The 17,389-nt window shown below is 40.5% G+C and overlaps 2 protein-coding genes across 7 annotated transcripts in view; one reads left to right on the forward strand and one right to left on the reverse strand.

Moving 5' to 3' along the window:
* Positions 1–13,378, reverse strand: part of LOC102743079 (V-type proton ATPase subunit S1-like protein) — a 44,486-nt gene extending 31,108 nt beyond the window's left edge. For 2 of the 6 annotated variants that reach the window (XM_081826625.1, XM_081826624.1), the window contains exons 1-2: positions 13,187–13,373; positions 9,372–9,408 (exon numbers count right to left, since the gene is read on the reverse strand). Coding sequence is in view for 3 of the 6 variants with exons in the window: in XM_081826622.1 (XP_081682748.1) it covers positions 371–385 (15 nt within the window). In the remaining 3 variants the exon portion in view is untranslated. Of the gene's footprint in view, positions 1–370; positions 8,660–9,371; positions 9,409–13,186 lie in introns of those variants that run through there. The other 4 variants (XM_081826622.1, XM_081826621.1, XM_081826623.1 and 1 more) reach the window with 4 other exon arrangements.
* A 40-nt stretch (positions 13,379–13,418) lies between these two features.
* Positions 13,419–14,844, forward strand: RPS23 (ribosomal protein S23). The gene is made up of 4 exons (XM_006736008.3): positions 13,419–13,553; positions 14,002–14,161; positions 14,417–14,537; positions 14,653–14,844. The coding sequence occupies exons 1-4, from the start codon at positions 13,550–13,552 to the stop codon at positions 14,797–14,799; spliced, it is 432 nt and encodes a 143-aa protein (XP_006736071.1). The 5' UTR covers positions 13,419–13,549; the 3' UTR covers positions 14,800–14,844.
* Positions 14,845–17,389: the final 2,545 nt, after the last annotated feature.

Below are 17,389 nucleotides of genomic sequence, written 5' to 3' on the forward strand. Positions count from 1 at the left end.
GCCGAATGTCCTGTGAGTAGCAAGGATTTAGAATAGCATTGTTCAACAGAAATATACTGAGAGCTATGTATATAATTTAAAATTTTCTAGTAGCCACACTGAAAGAAGTACAAGCCAACAGGTGAAATTAGTTTTAATATTTTTTTCTTTAACCTAACATATTTAAATATTATTTCAAACATAATTATTAATGAGATATTTTACTTTCTTTTTCTGCTCTAAGTCTGAAATATGGTATATAATTTACATTTATGTACATCTCAATTCGAACTAACCAAAATCTCAAGTGGTCAGTAACCACCCATGGCTAGGGGCCACTGCACTGGACAGTACAAATATAAAATATTTCCTCCAGCTGCCAGAGCAATACCTCATAGTCTCCCATGGCAGCGGCAGCCGTGTCTGATCGATTGCTCCTCAAATTTCTGGTCAGGGGAAGGTAAGAAACCAAGCCCGTGAAGACACGCACTGCAATAATAATGATTCTGTTAACACAAACCAGAGTGTAAGCTCCTTAGTGCTTATCATGTAACAATCCTTCCACGGAAATATGCTTCAGTTATATTTTCAGGCACACAAACGTATACAAAATTTTTAATTTTAAATCACTTTCAATTTCATTTTAATATATTCTATGACTTGATCATCCTAAAATTTCAACATAGCAATCTTTCTGTTGTTGACATTTTCTTCCACTTGTTAAGAATAGTTAAGGTAGGGGCACCTGGGTGACTCAGATAGTTAAGCGTCTGCCTTCAGCTCAGGTCATGATCCCAGCGTCCTGGGATCGAGTCCCGCATCAGGCTCCCTGCTCAGCGGGAGCTTGCTTCTCCCTCTGCCTGCCGCTCCCCCTGCTTGTGCTTTCTCTCTAATAAATAAATAAAATCTTTAAAAAAAAGAATATTTAAGGTAAAATAATTAGTAGCTAGTAAGTTTCACAGATGTATTTTAAAACAGAAGTCACACTTAAGATGTGGTTGTCAGAGAATAGCTCATCTTGTGACTTTAGAGAAAAGCAGTGACAAAAATGTTAATGTGATAACTTGCAGGCTGTAAAGTGCTAGGATATCACCTGCCTGGCATTACACTTCCCTGCTCAGATGGCTGAAGGGTCCCTGTCCAGAACTGTGAAGGGTATGACATTTAACTAACTGATAAGCTAAGAAGGTAGCTGGCAGTTTCACGGATGCTGGCAGAAGACACAGACTCCGGGTCAGACACAAAGAACTCCATTACTCACACAGAAGCAAGTAGCATGAGCATCAGTATATTGCGTCAATTTCCCTTGCTCATAGAGCAATACAGCTGGGCCCACATGGATGCTTGTACACACAGTGGGTTTCATTTCAGGACAGAAACCCTGAGTTTCCAAGGCTGTAAGTAAACCTGCCCTTTGTAAGAGGGAGACACTATTTCTACCTTTCAAGGCCGTTCACTATACATGCATCCTAAAGATATTCCAAAACAAAAAAACAGTTAGTGACTCACGCATAAGATATGCAGAAAATGCAGAGGGGCGTGGAAAATATCCCAACAGTTTTCATGAGAGAACAGGAGATTGTACATCCATGCTGCCTTCTTTTCAACTGAAAATACCTTGTGTTTGCTTCATTTTCTGATTTATGATATATTACTGTGACCTGAAAATCTGAGTATCACAGATTTATCTTCCCAATATCATATGTGATCATATAGAACTGTATTATCATAAGGAAAAAAAAAAATGTCTCTGACTTAATTATAATATTTGCCTGAAAGAACAACTAGCATTTGCCAGGCCACAATCTCTAATCATCCAAATGCTCTCAGACCAAAAATCACAGTAGTCAAATGTTCATATCAATCACAATGGTCTTAGCACACTGATTCAAAATCCAAATCCATCCACCTCCTTCAAAGACCTGCATGATCTGGCTCTTGCTGGTCTCTCTTGCTTCATTTTATGCAACCCTTCTCCGTACCATGTTCCAGCACACTGGCTTCGATTTTTCTCAATACCTTCCACATGCCAACTTTTTTGCACCTCAGTAACTGTACATATTGTTCCATCTGTAGAGATCACCTCATACCCTTCTAACTCTCCCTGCATTCTGTTCACCCTCATCATAACATATATCACCTTTGTATGAGACATTTATTTTCTTGTTACCTATCTACAGTGTGTTTCTTCACTGGAAGGCCTGCTCCAAGACAGCAGGGACTGCATCTAACTAACTGATACACCTAGAGCCTTAGCTACTGCTGGTCCTAGATGATGCTCAATAAAATGTACAGGGTAATGAATAAGCCTATCAAAAATGTCACATAATTAATTCTTACTTCATGCCACATGGTCGTGACTCCCAGGGCCTGAGTATTTAGGCAAACGTAACTAGAAAATCAACTAATTCACGTATTTCATCAAATTCCATAGCTTGAAAATGCAAATATACAAAATCCAAGTTACATCAGTTCATTAGCAAAATACCAGCCTATGTACTTCTTGCCTCTTATAGGGGGTGCGACTCTGTGATGGATAATATATGTCAACTTGACTGGGACACAAGGTGCCTAGGTATTTGGTTAAACATTATTCTGGCTGTGTCTCTGACAGTGTTCCTAAATGAGATTAGTATTTGTATCAGTACACTGAGTAAAGCATATCACCTTCCCCAATATGAGTGTGCCTCATCCAATCCATTGAAGGTCTGAATAGAATAAAAAAGTGGAGTAAGGGAGACTTCACTTTCTCTACCTGTCTTGAAGCAGGGAATTCAGTCTTCTCCTGCCTTCAGACTCACTAAGACTGTAACTATACCATTGGCTCTCCTGGGTCTCCAGCTTGCTGACAACAGATACTGGAATTTCTCAGCCTTCATAACTGCATGAGCCAACTCCTATAATAAATCATATATAGAATTAATATAGGATTATTTAGGATTAATTTCATATACACATGCATGGATATATATATATTTGGTTTTCTCTGGAGAATCCAGACTAATACAGGCGCTTTATTAGGTTCAGAGCCTGATTGCTGCCATGATTTCTCCTAATTTTCATCAAATCAACTTCCGAGTTGATTAGAATCAGGTTAGTAAATGAAATAAGTGCTTTTGATTTAAATGTTAATTTTTCTTACTTTTGATTCCCCTTTGACTTCTTGGAACACAAATAATATACCAAATTAGTGGCATATATTTATGTTCTTGGTTCTCAAGCTAAGCTGAGACAAGAGTCCTGCTCTTTCATAAATTTGTTCATTAGACAAATATTCATTGCTGTATGCTACATGCCAGGAATACAAGATGAAAAAGACCTAGGCTTCACCCCCATGAGGCTCCTAGCCCAGTGATGTACAGAAATGTGAGCACATAACTGCTGGGGTAAACACCTGGAATGTTTCACATAGCAATCCGGTGACCTCCACTGATATTGGCCATACCTCCACTCCAAGCAATAGCTGAGGGGTAGAGGGAGGCAGTTATATAATAGATGAAGAGATAAGAAATGAGACATAATGAACTCTTTCGAAGAGTTTGAAGCAGCTTTCCAATTCCTGATTCTACTCTCTCATGAGGTCAGTATGTATCTCTTGCTACCGAAGTCTATGACTTATCCCAGTGTCCTTCCAGTAACTTGCCTTTTGTTCTTAACACAGCCTGAAATGGGTTTCTGTTAGTTACAGTGCAAAAGAAACTTTATTATAAGGGTTTACTAACTACCAAATTTAGTGTGATAATTAGAGGCATGGACTAGGAAAGGAGGTTTAAGTATTAGGGAGAACCTACCAGACTTGGGTCCTAAGGAAGAAAAGGCCTCCAACATGCTCAAAAATGCTCATTAGGAACATGCAGGTCCCCACCTCACCAGAGACCGAGTTTTAATTCACTAAAGTAAAACTCATATTGAGAATATGTGCTATTTTGATGTTGTCCTACAGTTCAGGCCATCATTTATAATAAGTGCAAAACAGATTCTTTGGACAAAAATTAATAAGCACACTTAGTTTCAAAGAGAGCATTGTATATAACTACCTGCTACAAATCCAAGATGTTGTCTTCTAAATAGTTAACATAAGTCTGGAAATTTTAATATCATTGGAAATTTTAACTTAAAAAACCTATCTGACTAAATTTAAAATACTCATTGGCAAATGAGCATTCCATACTATGAAAAATGATACTCATAGTGGGGTTCTGGTTTTAAGATGGTTATGTTCTAAGATCTTCAACTCATTTCCTCCCACAGACATGCTGAGTCTACCACTACATATGGAACAAGTTCCTATTTAAAAAAAAACCTAAAGCCTGGCTGAGTGATGATTACACATCAGGCAAAGAAGAAAACCAAATCAAAGTGTGTAGGAGAGGCTGGGACACCACCCCAGGTGTGGCAACCCAAACCCGGGGGGAACTCAAACCCAGAGCTGCTCCCTGAGTAGTAAAGAGTTTGAATTCCATACTGGACACCTCAACCTTTAAGACATGTACTTGAGAGATGAACTCCCAAAACATCATTTGAAAACCAATGGGGTTCATGTTCAAAACCCACAAGACAGTAGTGATCTAAGAAATGGCCCTTGAAGGGCTCTTTCACTCAGATGGACTCACTCCACGGCTCAGCTCAGAGGCAGCTGATCACATCCAGACTTATAGTAAAGAAAGCTCACCTGCTTATATTAAAACCTTGACCTGAGGGGCAGGCAACTAATTTAACACACACGTCTATGTATGTTTCTACATATTTGTTGTTGGGAGGTGTTTAACTATGATGAATAAATGGATAAAGAAATTATGGTATATTTATATGGAATATTATACACAATGGAATACTATTCAGCCATAAAAAAGAATGAAATCTTTCCATTTGCAGCAACAGGGATGGACCTCAAGGGCATTAAGCGAAGTGAAATAAGTTAGAGAAAGACAAATGCCATATAATCTCTCTTGTATGTGGAATGTAAAAAACAAAACAAAACAACCAAGCTCATAGATACAGAGAACAGACTGGTGGTTACCAGGGGCACAGGGTAGTGGAGGATAGGAAAAATGGGTAAACTGGGTTTTTCTGTTTTTGTTTTAGTTTAAATAAATTGAATAAACATTACTTTAAAAATGAAAAATGACCATATCTATGAAATGGATACAGATTTATTCATTTGGGTTATCTTAATAATCAGTAATGACTGCTAGAACCAACAGTGTTAAATCGGTGGAAAAATTACTCCTGTCCTTTTTGTACCTATATAAACCCAGAACCCCTCATTTCTTTTCTTCCTCTCTTCCTCTAGTTCCTCACTCCTTTTTCTCTCGTTCTTTTTTTCTTTTATTTTAAGGGGGGGAAATCCTGTTTTACCTTATTTAAAGTCCTTTAAGAAATAACGTTTTAGTGATATAAAAATGCACATTTACTTTTATAGGAGTTTTTATATTTATATTACAATAACTTATACATTATCACATTTAAATACTCTAGAAATAGTCCTAGTGAAATTTCATTTTACCACGGAATGCAAAAGCTGAAAGACTGACCCCTGGCCACTCCCCATCACTGAAGAGCAGTTGGTCCTCAGAGAGCACAGATCTGGCCCATATACTGGATTCTTTAAATCTCTCCAGGGAATGAGATTTTAAACCTAATATTATACTGAGTGAAAGAAATTATCTTTCTGTTCCTAGTGAGTAAAATTACCTCTTATTATTTCTTACAACTCAAAGGTCCCTGCTGAAATAAAAGCCTATTTTCGTTTGTTTGGTTCTCAGCCAAGTTAGAGAATACCTGGAGAATAACTTTCAATATGCATATTAAAATGATAACTCCCTTCCAGGAACTTCACAAAGGGCATCAAAGAACAGTGTTGTCAATCCCCCCTAGATCCTACACAGAGGTTTAATTATAATAAAAAGATTTTAAAGACCGGGCTTGAATATTGTTACGTTTATATGGTAATACACACATATTTCTTTAGTTCCCCCCTGGAATAGATATGAGAAGAAATATTCACTGCACCAGAAGTAGCTACAATGAGAGGATAAGAAATCTCATTCATTTTGGATAAGGGAAAAACTGTGTTTAATAATTTAATCAGGTAAAATGAAGCACTCAACATTCATCACTAGTAGTTTTACAGAGCATGGAATCATCGGTCTTATTCTTACTGCTTCTTCTTTCTCACTTAAAGCTGTTGTTTCAACTTGTCACATTTCCATAGCAACTAATACCTCAATTTTTATAGTTAAAACACTTGGAGTCATTTCTAACTATTCTAAATGCTCCAATATAAATTGTCAACATTGTTAAAACCCTTGGCTGCTCTCGCCAAAAAGCTAACTTCTCTTTCATATGGTACAAAGAATCAGCATCATCCTTGACGTAAATCTCATCAACTGATCTAATTTATGAAGACCAATCTTTTTTCTTAGTTAGGGGGATGGGGGACTCTGAGATAAGTCAAATAATAATACCTCCCCGCCCCACCTGAGTGCTAAACCAACTGAAAAATAAAACAAGGGGTAAGACAAGTAGAGACCAAAATACCACCCTCATTACTGTGAAAGGCCAAGAAGGCAGACAAAGCTTAGTGCAGAAACAAAATGGCCTGTAACCAAACCATGGTTTGGTTTGGCAGCAGTGGGCTCTCAAGAAGGAAGAGAGGCCTACCCCAGAAGAAACAGGAAAGGTATACTCCATGGGGAGGCTGGGTCTCAAAAAGGAAAAAAGAGCTGAACATACCTAGACTATTTTTCCTAATTTACCACAGATGTCATCCATAGCTGGCACAGAATGGGTAAACTGGCAGAGAAATAAGGAGTTACACTAATTTAACTCCTTCTACTCAGAAAGAAATACTAGAAAAGGGAAACACTTGTTCTCCTTCTTGTCCCTACTTCCCCAACACCTCAAGAATTACCAAACACAATTCTTTCATAACAAAGTGTCTATCAGTTTTCATATACCTCTGACAAACTATAGATGTCATGTTGCAACTTATAATAAGAATACTGCAATCTTAAGAACTGTATCCTTTACTTTTCCTGATACTTTGCTGGCTAGAAAATTATTTTCATTAATTTTGTGCCTTATTTACTTAACATTCATTAAAGTTTTTTCTAAATTCCTTAAAAATCAAGATTTTGCTTTTATAACTAATCTGGAAATGACCAAACATGCTCTGGTTAAGGAAGTTAACTTCTTTAAGTTTCAACTTCCTCTCTGTAAGACAGGACTAATAATAGCACCTACCACACAGGTGCTGTTTTGAGGACGAAAAAAAATTAGGCATGCGAAGTCCTATGCCTGGCACCTAAATAGCTCTCAAAACCCTATTACAGACGGTGGTGCTGGTGATGTCAGTGATTTTGCTCTTTCCATCATGATCGATGTCCAAATTATACTGGGAATTTTACGACATCTCTTCATCTCCAATGACCGGTGCTATTGAGTTGGTCCCCTCTTTGGATAAACCAAGTCTTCTCTTGCCCCTTCAGAGTGCCCTTTCATGGCAGGCACCATGATATTTAAAAATGTAGATCAGTGGCTCAGTCAGTTAAGCGTGTGACTCTTGATTTTGGCTCAGGTCACGAACTCAAGGTTGTGAGATCAAGCCCTGCGTTGGGCTCCCGCTCAGTGGGGAGTCTGCTTCTCTCCCACTCTCTCCCTGTCCCTCTGCCCCTCCCCCTGCTCCCTGACCATGCACACATGCTCCCTCTCTCCTTAAAATAAATACACAAATCTTCTTAAAAAAATGTAGATCAGATCTTGTCACTCTCTTACTTGATGCCCTTCAGTGGCCGGCTTCTCATCACATTCAGAATAAAGTGCAAACCCCTTATCCTGGCCTGCAAGTTGGACTTGAGCTGGCCCTGTCCAAGTCTCTAACTTCACCTCCCTCTAGTCTCCTGCTGACTTGCTATGCTTCAGTCATGGCAGCCTTCTTTTTTTCCCTCTAATTCCTAAACCCGATTCTTGGTTAGGGCCCTTTTAAGAAATTTAGGCCCAAGGTCAAAGAAAATCCCTTCTCTTTTCAGGCTTCAAATTAAGTAATAAATGCTTTATCAGGAAATGAAAAACTCAAAACTCCAAAAACAAAAATGAAATCCTTTTTTTTTTCCTTTTCTTAGCCATAGTAATCAAAATCCTTCATTCATAACACACTCTGACCATCAGTTTACGCCTCATTTGTTACTTGTTTTTATAATAATATAATAATTAAACTCACTACCTAAAATAAACCATAACCCAACATCCAACTATGATCCCCACTCCCACCTCTCATCACTATTATCATCTTGAATACAGGACGCAGAAGACCTGAACTGCACTATCAACCACTATGGGCTAATTAACACTTATAAAACATTCTTCCCAATATCAGCAGAAAATATTTTCTTTTCAAGCGTACATGGAACATTCACCATGCGTGACTATATTCTGGGCTATAAAGCAAACCTCAACAAAAATTTTTTAAAGTAAAAGAAAATGTCTGTTCTTAGATCATAATGGAATTAAACTAGAAATAAACAACACAGGGGCACCTGGGTGACTCAGTCATTAAGCATCTGCCTTCGGCTCAGATCATGATCCCAGGATCCTGGGATCGAGCCCCGCACCGGGCTCCCTGCTCCACGGGAAGCCTGCTTCTCCCTCTCCCACTCCCCCTGCTTGTGTTCCTGCTCTCATTATCTCTCTCTCTGTCTAATAAATAAAATCTTTAAAAAAAAAAAAAAAGAAAGAAAGAAAGAAAAAGAAATGAACAACACAGATATTTGGAAAGTCCCCAAATATTTGGAAATTAAGAAACACAATTTTAAATAATCCACTGTTCAAAGGGGAAGTTAGTAAATGTTTTGAATCAAATTCAGATTAGAATATAACAGGGGTGCCTGGGTAGCTCAGTTGGTTAAGCATTTGACTACGGCTGAGGTCATGATCTCAGAGAGTCCTGGATCAGACGTGTGCTAGGCTCCCTGCTCAGCAGGGAGTCTGCTTGTCCCTCTCCCTCTGCCCCTCCTCCTGCTCAGGCTCTCTCTCTCTTTTTCAAATGAATGAATAAAATCTACAAAAAAAAAAAAATAGAATATAACATACCAAAACTCATGGCATGCAGCTCAAGCAGTGCTTAGATATTTATACCATTAAATATACAGAAAAGAACAAAAGTCTCAGATCAATGGCCTAAGCTTTCACTTTGAAAACCTGGAAAAAGAAGAGCAAATTTAAATCCAAAACAAGCAGAAGAAAGTATATAATACACAAAAGATCAGAAATCAGTAAAATTGAAAATAGAGAAATAGAGAAAATCAGTTAAAGCAAAAGCTGGTTCTTTGAACAGATCAACAAGATTAATAAATTTCTAGCAGACCAAGAAAAAGAGGGAAGACACAACTTACCGGTATCAGGAATGGAAGATGAGACATCACTATGAATCTACAGATATTAAAAGGATTATAAAGGAATATTACAAATAACTTTATGGCCATACATTTGACAACTTAGACAAAATGGACACTTTCCTTGAAAGGTACACATTACCAAAACTCACTCAAGAATAAATAACTTGAATAGTATTACATTTCCTAATGAAATTGAATTCAATTCCCAACAACATATATAACCATTCATATATTCATCACATTCAGAATAAAGTGCGTAACAGAAAGTCTGAACAGCTTTATGAAGCAATTATTAAAACTCAGAAGAGGGGCACCTGGGTGGCTCAGTCAGTCGGTTAAGCATCCAACTCTTGATTTTGGCTCAGGTAATGATGTCAGGGTTGTGAGATCAAGTCCTGTGTCAGGCTCCACACTGAGCGTGGAGCCTGCTTAAGATTGTCTCTCCCTATCCCCCTGCCTCTCTCTCTCTAAAATTATCTTTAAAAAATACCTCCCAGAAAACACGATAGTGTCATAGTTATTCTGAAGTCTGTCCCTAAGCAATACAGCCGAGTCCTTCCTTGTCCCTTACTGTAGGTAATTCAGTAATTCATTTCTCCTTATCCCATTCAGAAGTATCTTCCTTTCCCAAGTTCATGAAGATATTCATCTTTGCTTTCTATCAAGAAATTAAAATTTTTGTTGTTGACATGTAGGTCCTCAATCTGTCTGGAGTTGATTTTGTTCCTAGCCTGACATGGTGATCCAGTTTACTTTGAGTAACCAGATTTTGTGCAGCTCCATCAGTCCTCCCTTTATACATGATCCGACATCTAATTCTGTTATTTAATAATATTCTACATTCATGAGTCTCTTGCTGGCCTCTCTATTCTATTCATTGGTCAATTTACCTACTTCTGTACTAAAACTATCTTACTTAGCTTCATAGAAATTTCTCCTATCTGGTAAGGCCAGGTCTTCAGAAGTGTTCTGACTATTCCCAGCTGTTTACTCCTCTAGCTTCAATCTCATGGTTCACTGTAACCCTTTCCTTGCAATCACTCTCAACTCCCTTGTCCTTCCTCCATCACATTCACCGGACTAGATTCCACCGCCAGCCCTGTTAAAACCAACTCTCCACCTACTAAGTCATTACATTGAATGAATCTGAAGAATACACAAAATCATGCTGACTGATACAACTTTCTAACTACAGTGTCAAATGGGCCCTCAGAACTGTTCAACATTCCTATATTGTCTTGTCAAACTATCCTCCCACACTTCTAGATTAGGAGGTAAAACTCATATATTGAAACCTGTTCCCCAGGGATGTTATTAGTAGATGGGGCCTTTGGGAGATGACTAAGTCAGAAGAGTGCAGTCCTCATGAATGGGATTAGGGCCCTTATAAAAAGACCCCAGTATGTCAGTTATATCTCAATAAAATGGAAAAAACAAAGAAGCGAACAAATAAAATAGAACCCCCAAAGAGCTGCCGTGGCCCTTCTACTATTTAAGGTTATAGCAAAGACAGCTGTCTATGAACCAAGAAGTAAGCTCTCACCAGACACCAAATCTGCCAGCACCTTGATCTTGGACTTCCCAATCTCCAGAACGGCAAGAAATAAATTTCTGTTATTTATATACCACCCAGTCTACAGTATTTTGTTAGAGTAGCTGAATGGACTAAGGCACTATCCCTCAGTAAAACGGGGATAATAAAAATATTCACCTTTTAGTGTTATAAGAATTAAATGAGTTAATAAATGTAAGGCACCTAAACAGTATGTGGCACATAGTGAGTATTAAATAATACTATTTAAATAGTGTTATTCTAAAAAAAAATTTAAAAATAGTGTTATTCTAGATGATTCCACACCTTATCCTCTCTCTTCCAACATCTTTTCCCTACTCTTGCTCTGTGCTGATGACCTTGCTGAATTCATTAAAGAGCAATCAAAAGGGAAGTTCCACATCTCCCCAACAACAAGTCTTCCAATTTACTTGCAGTTGTACCCCAGACTCTTCCTTCTCTATTACTACAGATAAACTGTTATTATTCCTAAGATCAGTTCCTCCACTTGGGCACCCCTCTAGTCTCCTCAAGCACCTGTTTATGCAATTATCCCCTTTCCCTAATGAACTATCCATTTTTTCTTCTCTACTGGAACAATCCCCTACAAAAATGTCATAAAATCCGCCATCTTAAACAAACTCATCCTGACTCCACATCCTCCTCCTGATAGAACCTCTTTTTTCTGCAGATTATAGAAAATTTCCTTCCAAAAGTATGTCTATAATTGCTGTCTACACTTCCTTCTTCCCCATATTCTCTTGGCTCCAATCCAATAAGGCTTACATCTCTGCCATTGCATGGATCCCCACTTGACAAAGTCACCAATATCCTCTGCATTGCCAAATGCAAGACAATTCTCAGTCCTCATCTTACCCCCTTTTCACAATTGCTCACTTCTATTTCTTCACTTGGCCTTGATTAGAGTACAGCATTGGCTAATCCTCAGTCTATTTTGCTTCACCTGCCTCTCTCTTCTGCATCACTAAGTTTTTCCCAGGGCTTCGGTCTCCAACCTTTCTCTCTTCTACCTACAGTCATCCCCTAAGTGATCTTACTTAGGGCCATGGCTTTCAATACTGTCTATTCACTGATGACTCCCCTGAGCTCCATATGCCTATACCCAACTACCTACTTCCCATCCCTACCTGGATGTAACCCAAACTTACATACACATCCATAACAGAACTCTTAATTTCCCCTTCTAAATCTGGTCCTCTCCCAGTATATCACACTCAATAAATAACACCACAAGTCACCCAATTGCTCAGGTTGAAAACCGTAACTCCAATCTCACATCCTACAGTCCTCAGCAAATCCTACTGGCTCAACCATTTATCTTATCCAACCACTTTTTTTCCACCTGATAGTCAAAGCCATCATTATATATCTCAACTGGAGTATTGTTAACACCCTCAACTGGCCGCACAGATTCATCTCTTATTCTCCTCACAACAGCCAGAGGGATCCTATAAAAATAAAAATCCTATCTTGTTACTTCCCTGCTCAAAACTTTCCAATGGCCCTCAACCATATAAAAAGTAAAGCCTTTACTGTGATCTACAGGCTCCATGTTTCCCGTGCAGAAACAGACCTCATCTAGTGCCACACCTATTCACTCACTGAGCTCCCCCCTTCCCTGATCCTTCAGTTCTGGAAAAGTGCCAGCCCATTCTACTTACTGAGACTCCTTCTTCTGAAAGCTCTACCCCATATACTTGTCTAAATGGCTCCCTCTCTTTAGGATCTCAGCTCAAATATAATCTCCACAGAGATGGCTTCTAAAACCACCCTATTCCAGAGTAGCCATCCCCATCCCCAAGTCACTGCCACCTAACCAATTTTATATTCTCTATAACCCTTATCAGTATTTAAAACTTTCCTGTTTATTTTTAAATACACTTACATTTTTTTTTCCCTGCCTTCTCGCACCTAGAATATAAAAACAGACCTCTTTACTCTTCTTAATTACTGTATCCTCAGAGCCTAGAACAATGCCTGGCACGAAGAAAACATTTTAAAAAATAGTCGTATAATGACCCAACATGCCAGAAATTTCTCAAATCTATTTCATTCTACAGGAGAAACCTCAGTTTAAAAAGTTAAATGAATCGCCCAAGGTCGCACAACCACCCATAAATGGCAGCTTCGGTTTTAAAAGCTTGGTATATCTCCAATTACTACAACATATCCCTTCAGTAATTTTTTTTAAAGTGCACCACTCTCTACCCTCCTCTCCACCCCCCACAGAACAAGTCACCTCTCTTCGCTCCGACTAAGCCCCGCCCCGGTGGGTTTGCCAACAGCGCGGGCGCCTCGATGGAGTCTCATGCAAAGAGTTCTGGGATTGGTAGTCCACTTTCCTTCTGTCTCTAGCATTGACATAAAAGGAAATAAACAACAATGCAAGTTCGGTACCACTGGATTTCACACAAACTAAATAAGACGCAGATTCTGGAAAGTGTTGCAAACTTGTCGTTTTCAAACAAGGGGCGCCAGCTTCGGACCAGGCGCTGCGCAGACAGCTGCATGGGTCCTTGGCTGGGCGGAGCTTGTTCGCAGGGGCTTGTGGCTCCTTCCTGCTCTGCTTCTCTCTTTTGCTCAGGCCCGTGGCGCCGGCAGGATGGGTGAGCTGTTCGGGGTCGGGCTGAGGGGACCGCAAGCCGAATTCGGGGGCTCAGGGACGGACGGGCGGATAGGAACAGAGTGGTGAGGAGGACGCCACCGGGAGTCCCGATGGGGAAGGCCAAGGAAGCGCCCCTGTAGCAGGCACATGGCCTGGTGCGGAAGGGGCCCATGTGGCGCAGAGGCCGCGGAGCTCGCCTTATCAGGGACGTCGGGTGGCCGGTGCTGCCCCGGAGCGTTGATGAGGGGGCTCATTCCTTTGGGAACATGCACCGAATGGAGCGCTTGTGTCCACGTCATTGTTGGTTCGAGGGAAACTTGGAGGTTTGGACCATGTGCTAAGGTGTGATGAAAGCCTATCGGTTTGTAGTCCAGGTGAGGCTAGGGTCTTAGAAGATGTGGAATATGACTGGGGTGTTCACGGGGGAACTAATGAGATTTTATTTTTAGGCAAGTGTCGCGGTCTCCGTACTGCCAGGAAGCTCCGCAGCCACCGACGAGATCAGAAGTGGCATGATAAACAGTACAAGAAAGCCCATTTGGGCACAGCCCTGAAGGCCAACCCTTTTGGAGGCGCTTCCCATGCAAAAGGAATTGTGCTGGAAAAAGTGTAAGTGAAAGACCACTGTTTTCTCCTTCAAGGTTTATTTTACTATGGTACCTCAAATACATTTAAAGAAGCGGTGAGGTAAATTCTAGGTCTTTCTGTAGCAGTGTTTGAAAGTTGGTAACATGAGTTTGCCAGTTTAGGACTAGATTAAAAAGGTTGAGACAGTATAATTTCTAATAAATTGTATGCCTAACAAACTAAAAGGTATCCCTTCTCAGAAAGGCAGCTCACTGTGTTGTGACATTTATGTTTTAGAGGAGTTGAAGCCAAGCAGCCAAATTCTGCCATCAGGAAGTGTGTCAGGGTCCAGCTGATCAAGAATGGCAAAAAAATCACAGCCTTTGTACCCAATGATGGTTGTTTGAATTTTATTGAGGTAAGTGTGTCTTGTTTCTGTTCCTGAGATGGTTGTTCCTAGTTTTTTGTACGACGAATGGGTATTTTTAGTGATTACCAATGACACCAGAAGTAAACTGTTGATTTTATTCCAGGAAAATGATGAGGTTCTGGTTGCTGGATTTGGTCGCAAAGGTCACGCTGTCGGTGACATTCCTGGAGTTCGCTTTAAGGTTGTCAAAGTAGCCAATGTCTCTCTTTTGGCCTTATACAAAGGCAAGAAGGAAAGACCAAGATCATAAGTTTTGATGGTGAAAACATGACAATAAATTTTCATAAGCCAAAAATATGTTTTGTGTCTTATTTTCCTTACTGCAGAGATGCAGTGTATGCCTTACCATTTTAGGAATTCTCTAGAGTAAATGGGATTCATAGTTATTCTCCTTTTCATGGAATAAACAAAATAGATAATCTGGAATAAATGCATGGTATCCCTGTATAGAGGGCTTTAAAAACTCACTACACTTAGAGCAGGAATCATGTTGGGAAACCATGGTAATGTACGTTCTGGGATCCATCTCCCTGGGATCCATCTCCCTGTACCTTCCAGTTGCTCCCTGCTCTGGGATGTGAGTAAAGGTTCACAATTCGTGTTGTAATTCTGTTTATGACAGCAGGTAAGGCACTGGGTGATTGAGTAGATAGGCATTAATGGAAGTGTACACCTGGAAAATTAAGACTCAGGAGAGAAACTTGTTTAAGAGCAAGGGTGTTCAGCTATAAAAGATTGCCTAAATGCTCTTTGTACTGACTGTCAGTAAGTGAATAGATTTTGACCTTGAGGTTTATTTCAAGGCACAAAGTATAAGTGATTAGTTAGAAACAGTGGAGAAGGGTTGTAGCTTGATAATTGCTGGGAGATGGGTGTACAACATAGTGGTTAAACCATTCCATACATCACTTGGTGCTCATCATGACCAGTACACTCCTTAATCTCCATCACTTTACCCTTCCCCTGTCTACCTCCCCTCTGGTAGCCATCAGTTTGTTCTCTGTAGGTAAATTGCTGCAAAATTTCCTTAGGAGAAAAATGGTAAAATCTGGGGTCTAAAATGAAATTTAGTAGCTTTCTTGAAACTTACCAGAGGAACTGCTGTAGGCTGCATTAATAAATGTGAGTTACTTGCTCTTTGATCAAAGCCTAGTATTAGGTTATGTTTAGGATCTTGGAAAATGGAAATTCTTTGGCTTTCCATTTCCCATAAGGTCAAGACCATGATCCTTTACACAGCACGTAAGATCTGTGTCTTGTCTGGTCCTTACCTGCTCCAGCAATACTGATCTCTCCCGTGCTCAAACTTGCATTCCCGGTGCAGTTTCAGGAGGTACCTCATGCCGCCTGCTGCTTTCCATCTCAGACCTCACTGATCCCCAAACATGTCACACTTGTGCTTATTCTTGCCACAAATGATTGTTGTGATTTGTCTTTCCACAAGGATGGAGAGTGGCTTTTTTTTTTAATTGAAATACAAAGTTTGACATAGAACTTTTTTTTTTAAGATTTTATTTGAGAGCACAGGCAGGGAGAGGGAGAAGCAGGCTCCCCACAGAGCGAGCAGGGGGAGCCCAATGCGGGGCTCTATCCCAGGACCCCGGGATCCTGACCTGAGCCAAAGGCAGTTGCTTAATCGACTGAGCCAAAATGGTACATGTTAATTTGATAATTTATGCTGGTAATAAGATGGGCTGTTCTTGGTTTCTATTCCAGGGCTTAGTAGTGTATGTAGTTGAACAGGTATTGGTTAAATCATTCTCAAAGGCTGACCAGATGCTTTCGGATGGCTATAGCTGACCCAACCCAGTAGATCTCTGGGTCTCACACTACCCCCTCCTCCCCCCAGGGCCTGAACCACAAGAGGCCACCAAGGGCCACAGGATTCCATCCCCAGGGGTCAGCAGTGGGTCAGCTGCAGTGCAGGGAGCTAGGAGGTGCTGCCTGGCCATGCAGGGGGTAGAAGGCAGAGCTAAAGGATGGGGTGGCACCAACACCCACCCACTCCTCTACAGTATCCTGTTTCTTCCCTATTGAGACCTCAGCCAAACCTGTAGAGAACAACACACTTGGGAGTTAAGACCTGTGACAGTGGCTCACACTTGTCTGCTGGGTGTACCCTGGATGCCTGTCCTATAGCTAAGTGACTGACAGATTGACACAAATCCACCTCAGATGCCCCAAACCCCGAAGTTTTTGAAACGAATCTGCCTCCTTATGGCTCATTCTGCCCCCATCCCCCACCACCTTGTGACAGAAGCTGTCCCTTCTTGGATCCGGATTCCAGCATGAAGTGTGTGCCCAGCCCTGGGCTGTGCCCAACTGCACATGGAGGCTGTAGGGTCAGAGAAATGAGACACCTGGCTGCAAAATATAAGCAAAATCCCAGCAGATGGGTTTTTTCCTATTGAAATAGAAAAGCTAGGGGCGCCTGGGTGGCTCAGTTGGTTAAGCATCTGCCTTCGGCTCAGGTCATGATACCAGGGTCCTAGCATGGAGTCCCACATTGGGCTCCTTGCACAGCGGGGAGCCTGCTTCTCCCTTTCCCTCTGATAACTCCCCTGCTTGTGTGCTCTCTGGCACTCTCTTTCAGATAAAGTCTTAAAAAAAAAAAAAAAAAAATAGAAAAGCTAATTCTTTTTTTTTTTTTTGCATTTTTTTTATTCTTATGTTAATCCCCATACATTACATCATTAGTTCTAGATGAAGTGTTCCATGATTCATTGTTTGTGCATAACACCCAGTGCTCCATGCAGAACGTGCCCTCCTCAATACCCACCACCAGGCCAACCCATCCTCCCACCCCCCTCCCCTCTAGAACCCTCAGTTTGTTTTTCAGA

Source organism: Leptonychotes weddellii, chromosome 7, assembly GCF_054177405.1.
Source record: "Leptonychotes weddellii isolate Sample4059 chromosome 7, ASM5417740v2, whole genome shotgun sequence".
Lineage (NCBI taxonomy): Eukaryota > Metazoa > Chordata > Mammalia > Carnivora > Phocidae > Leptonychotes > Leptonychotes weddellii.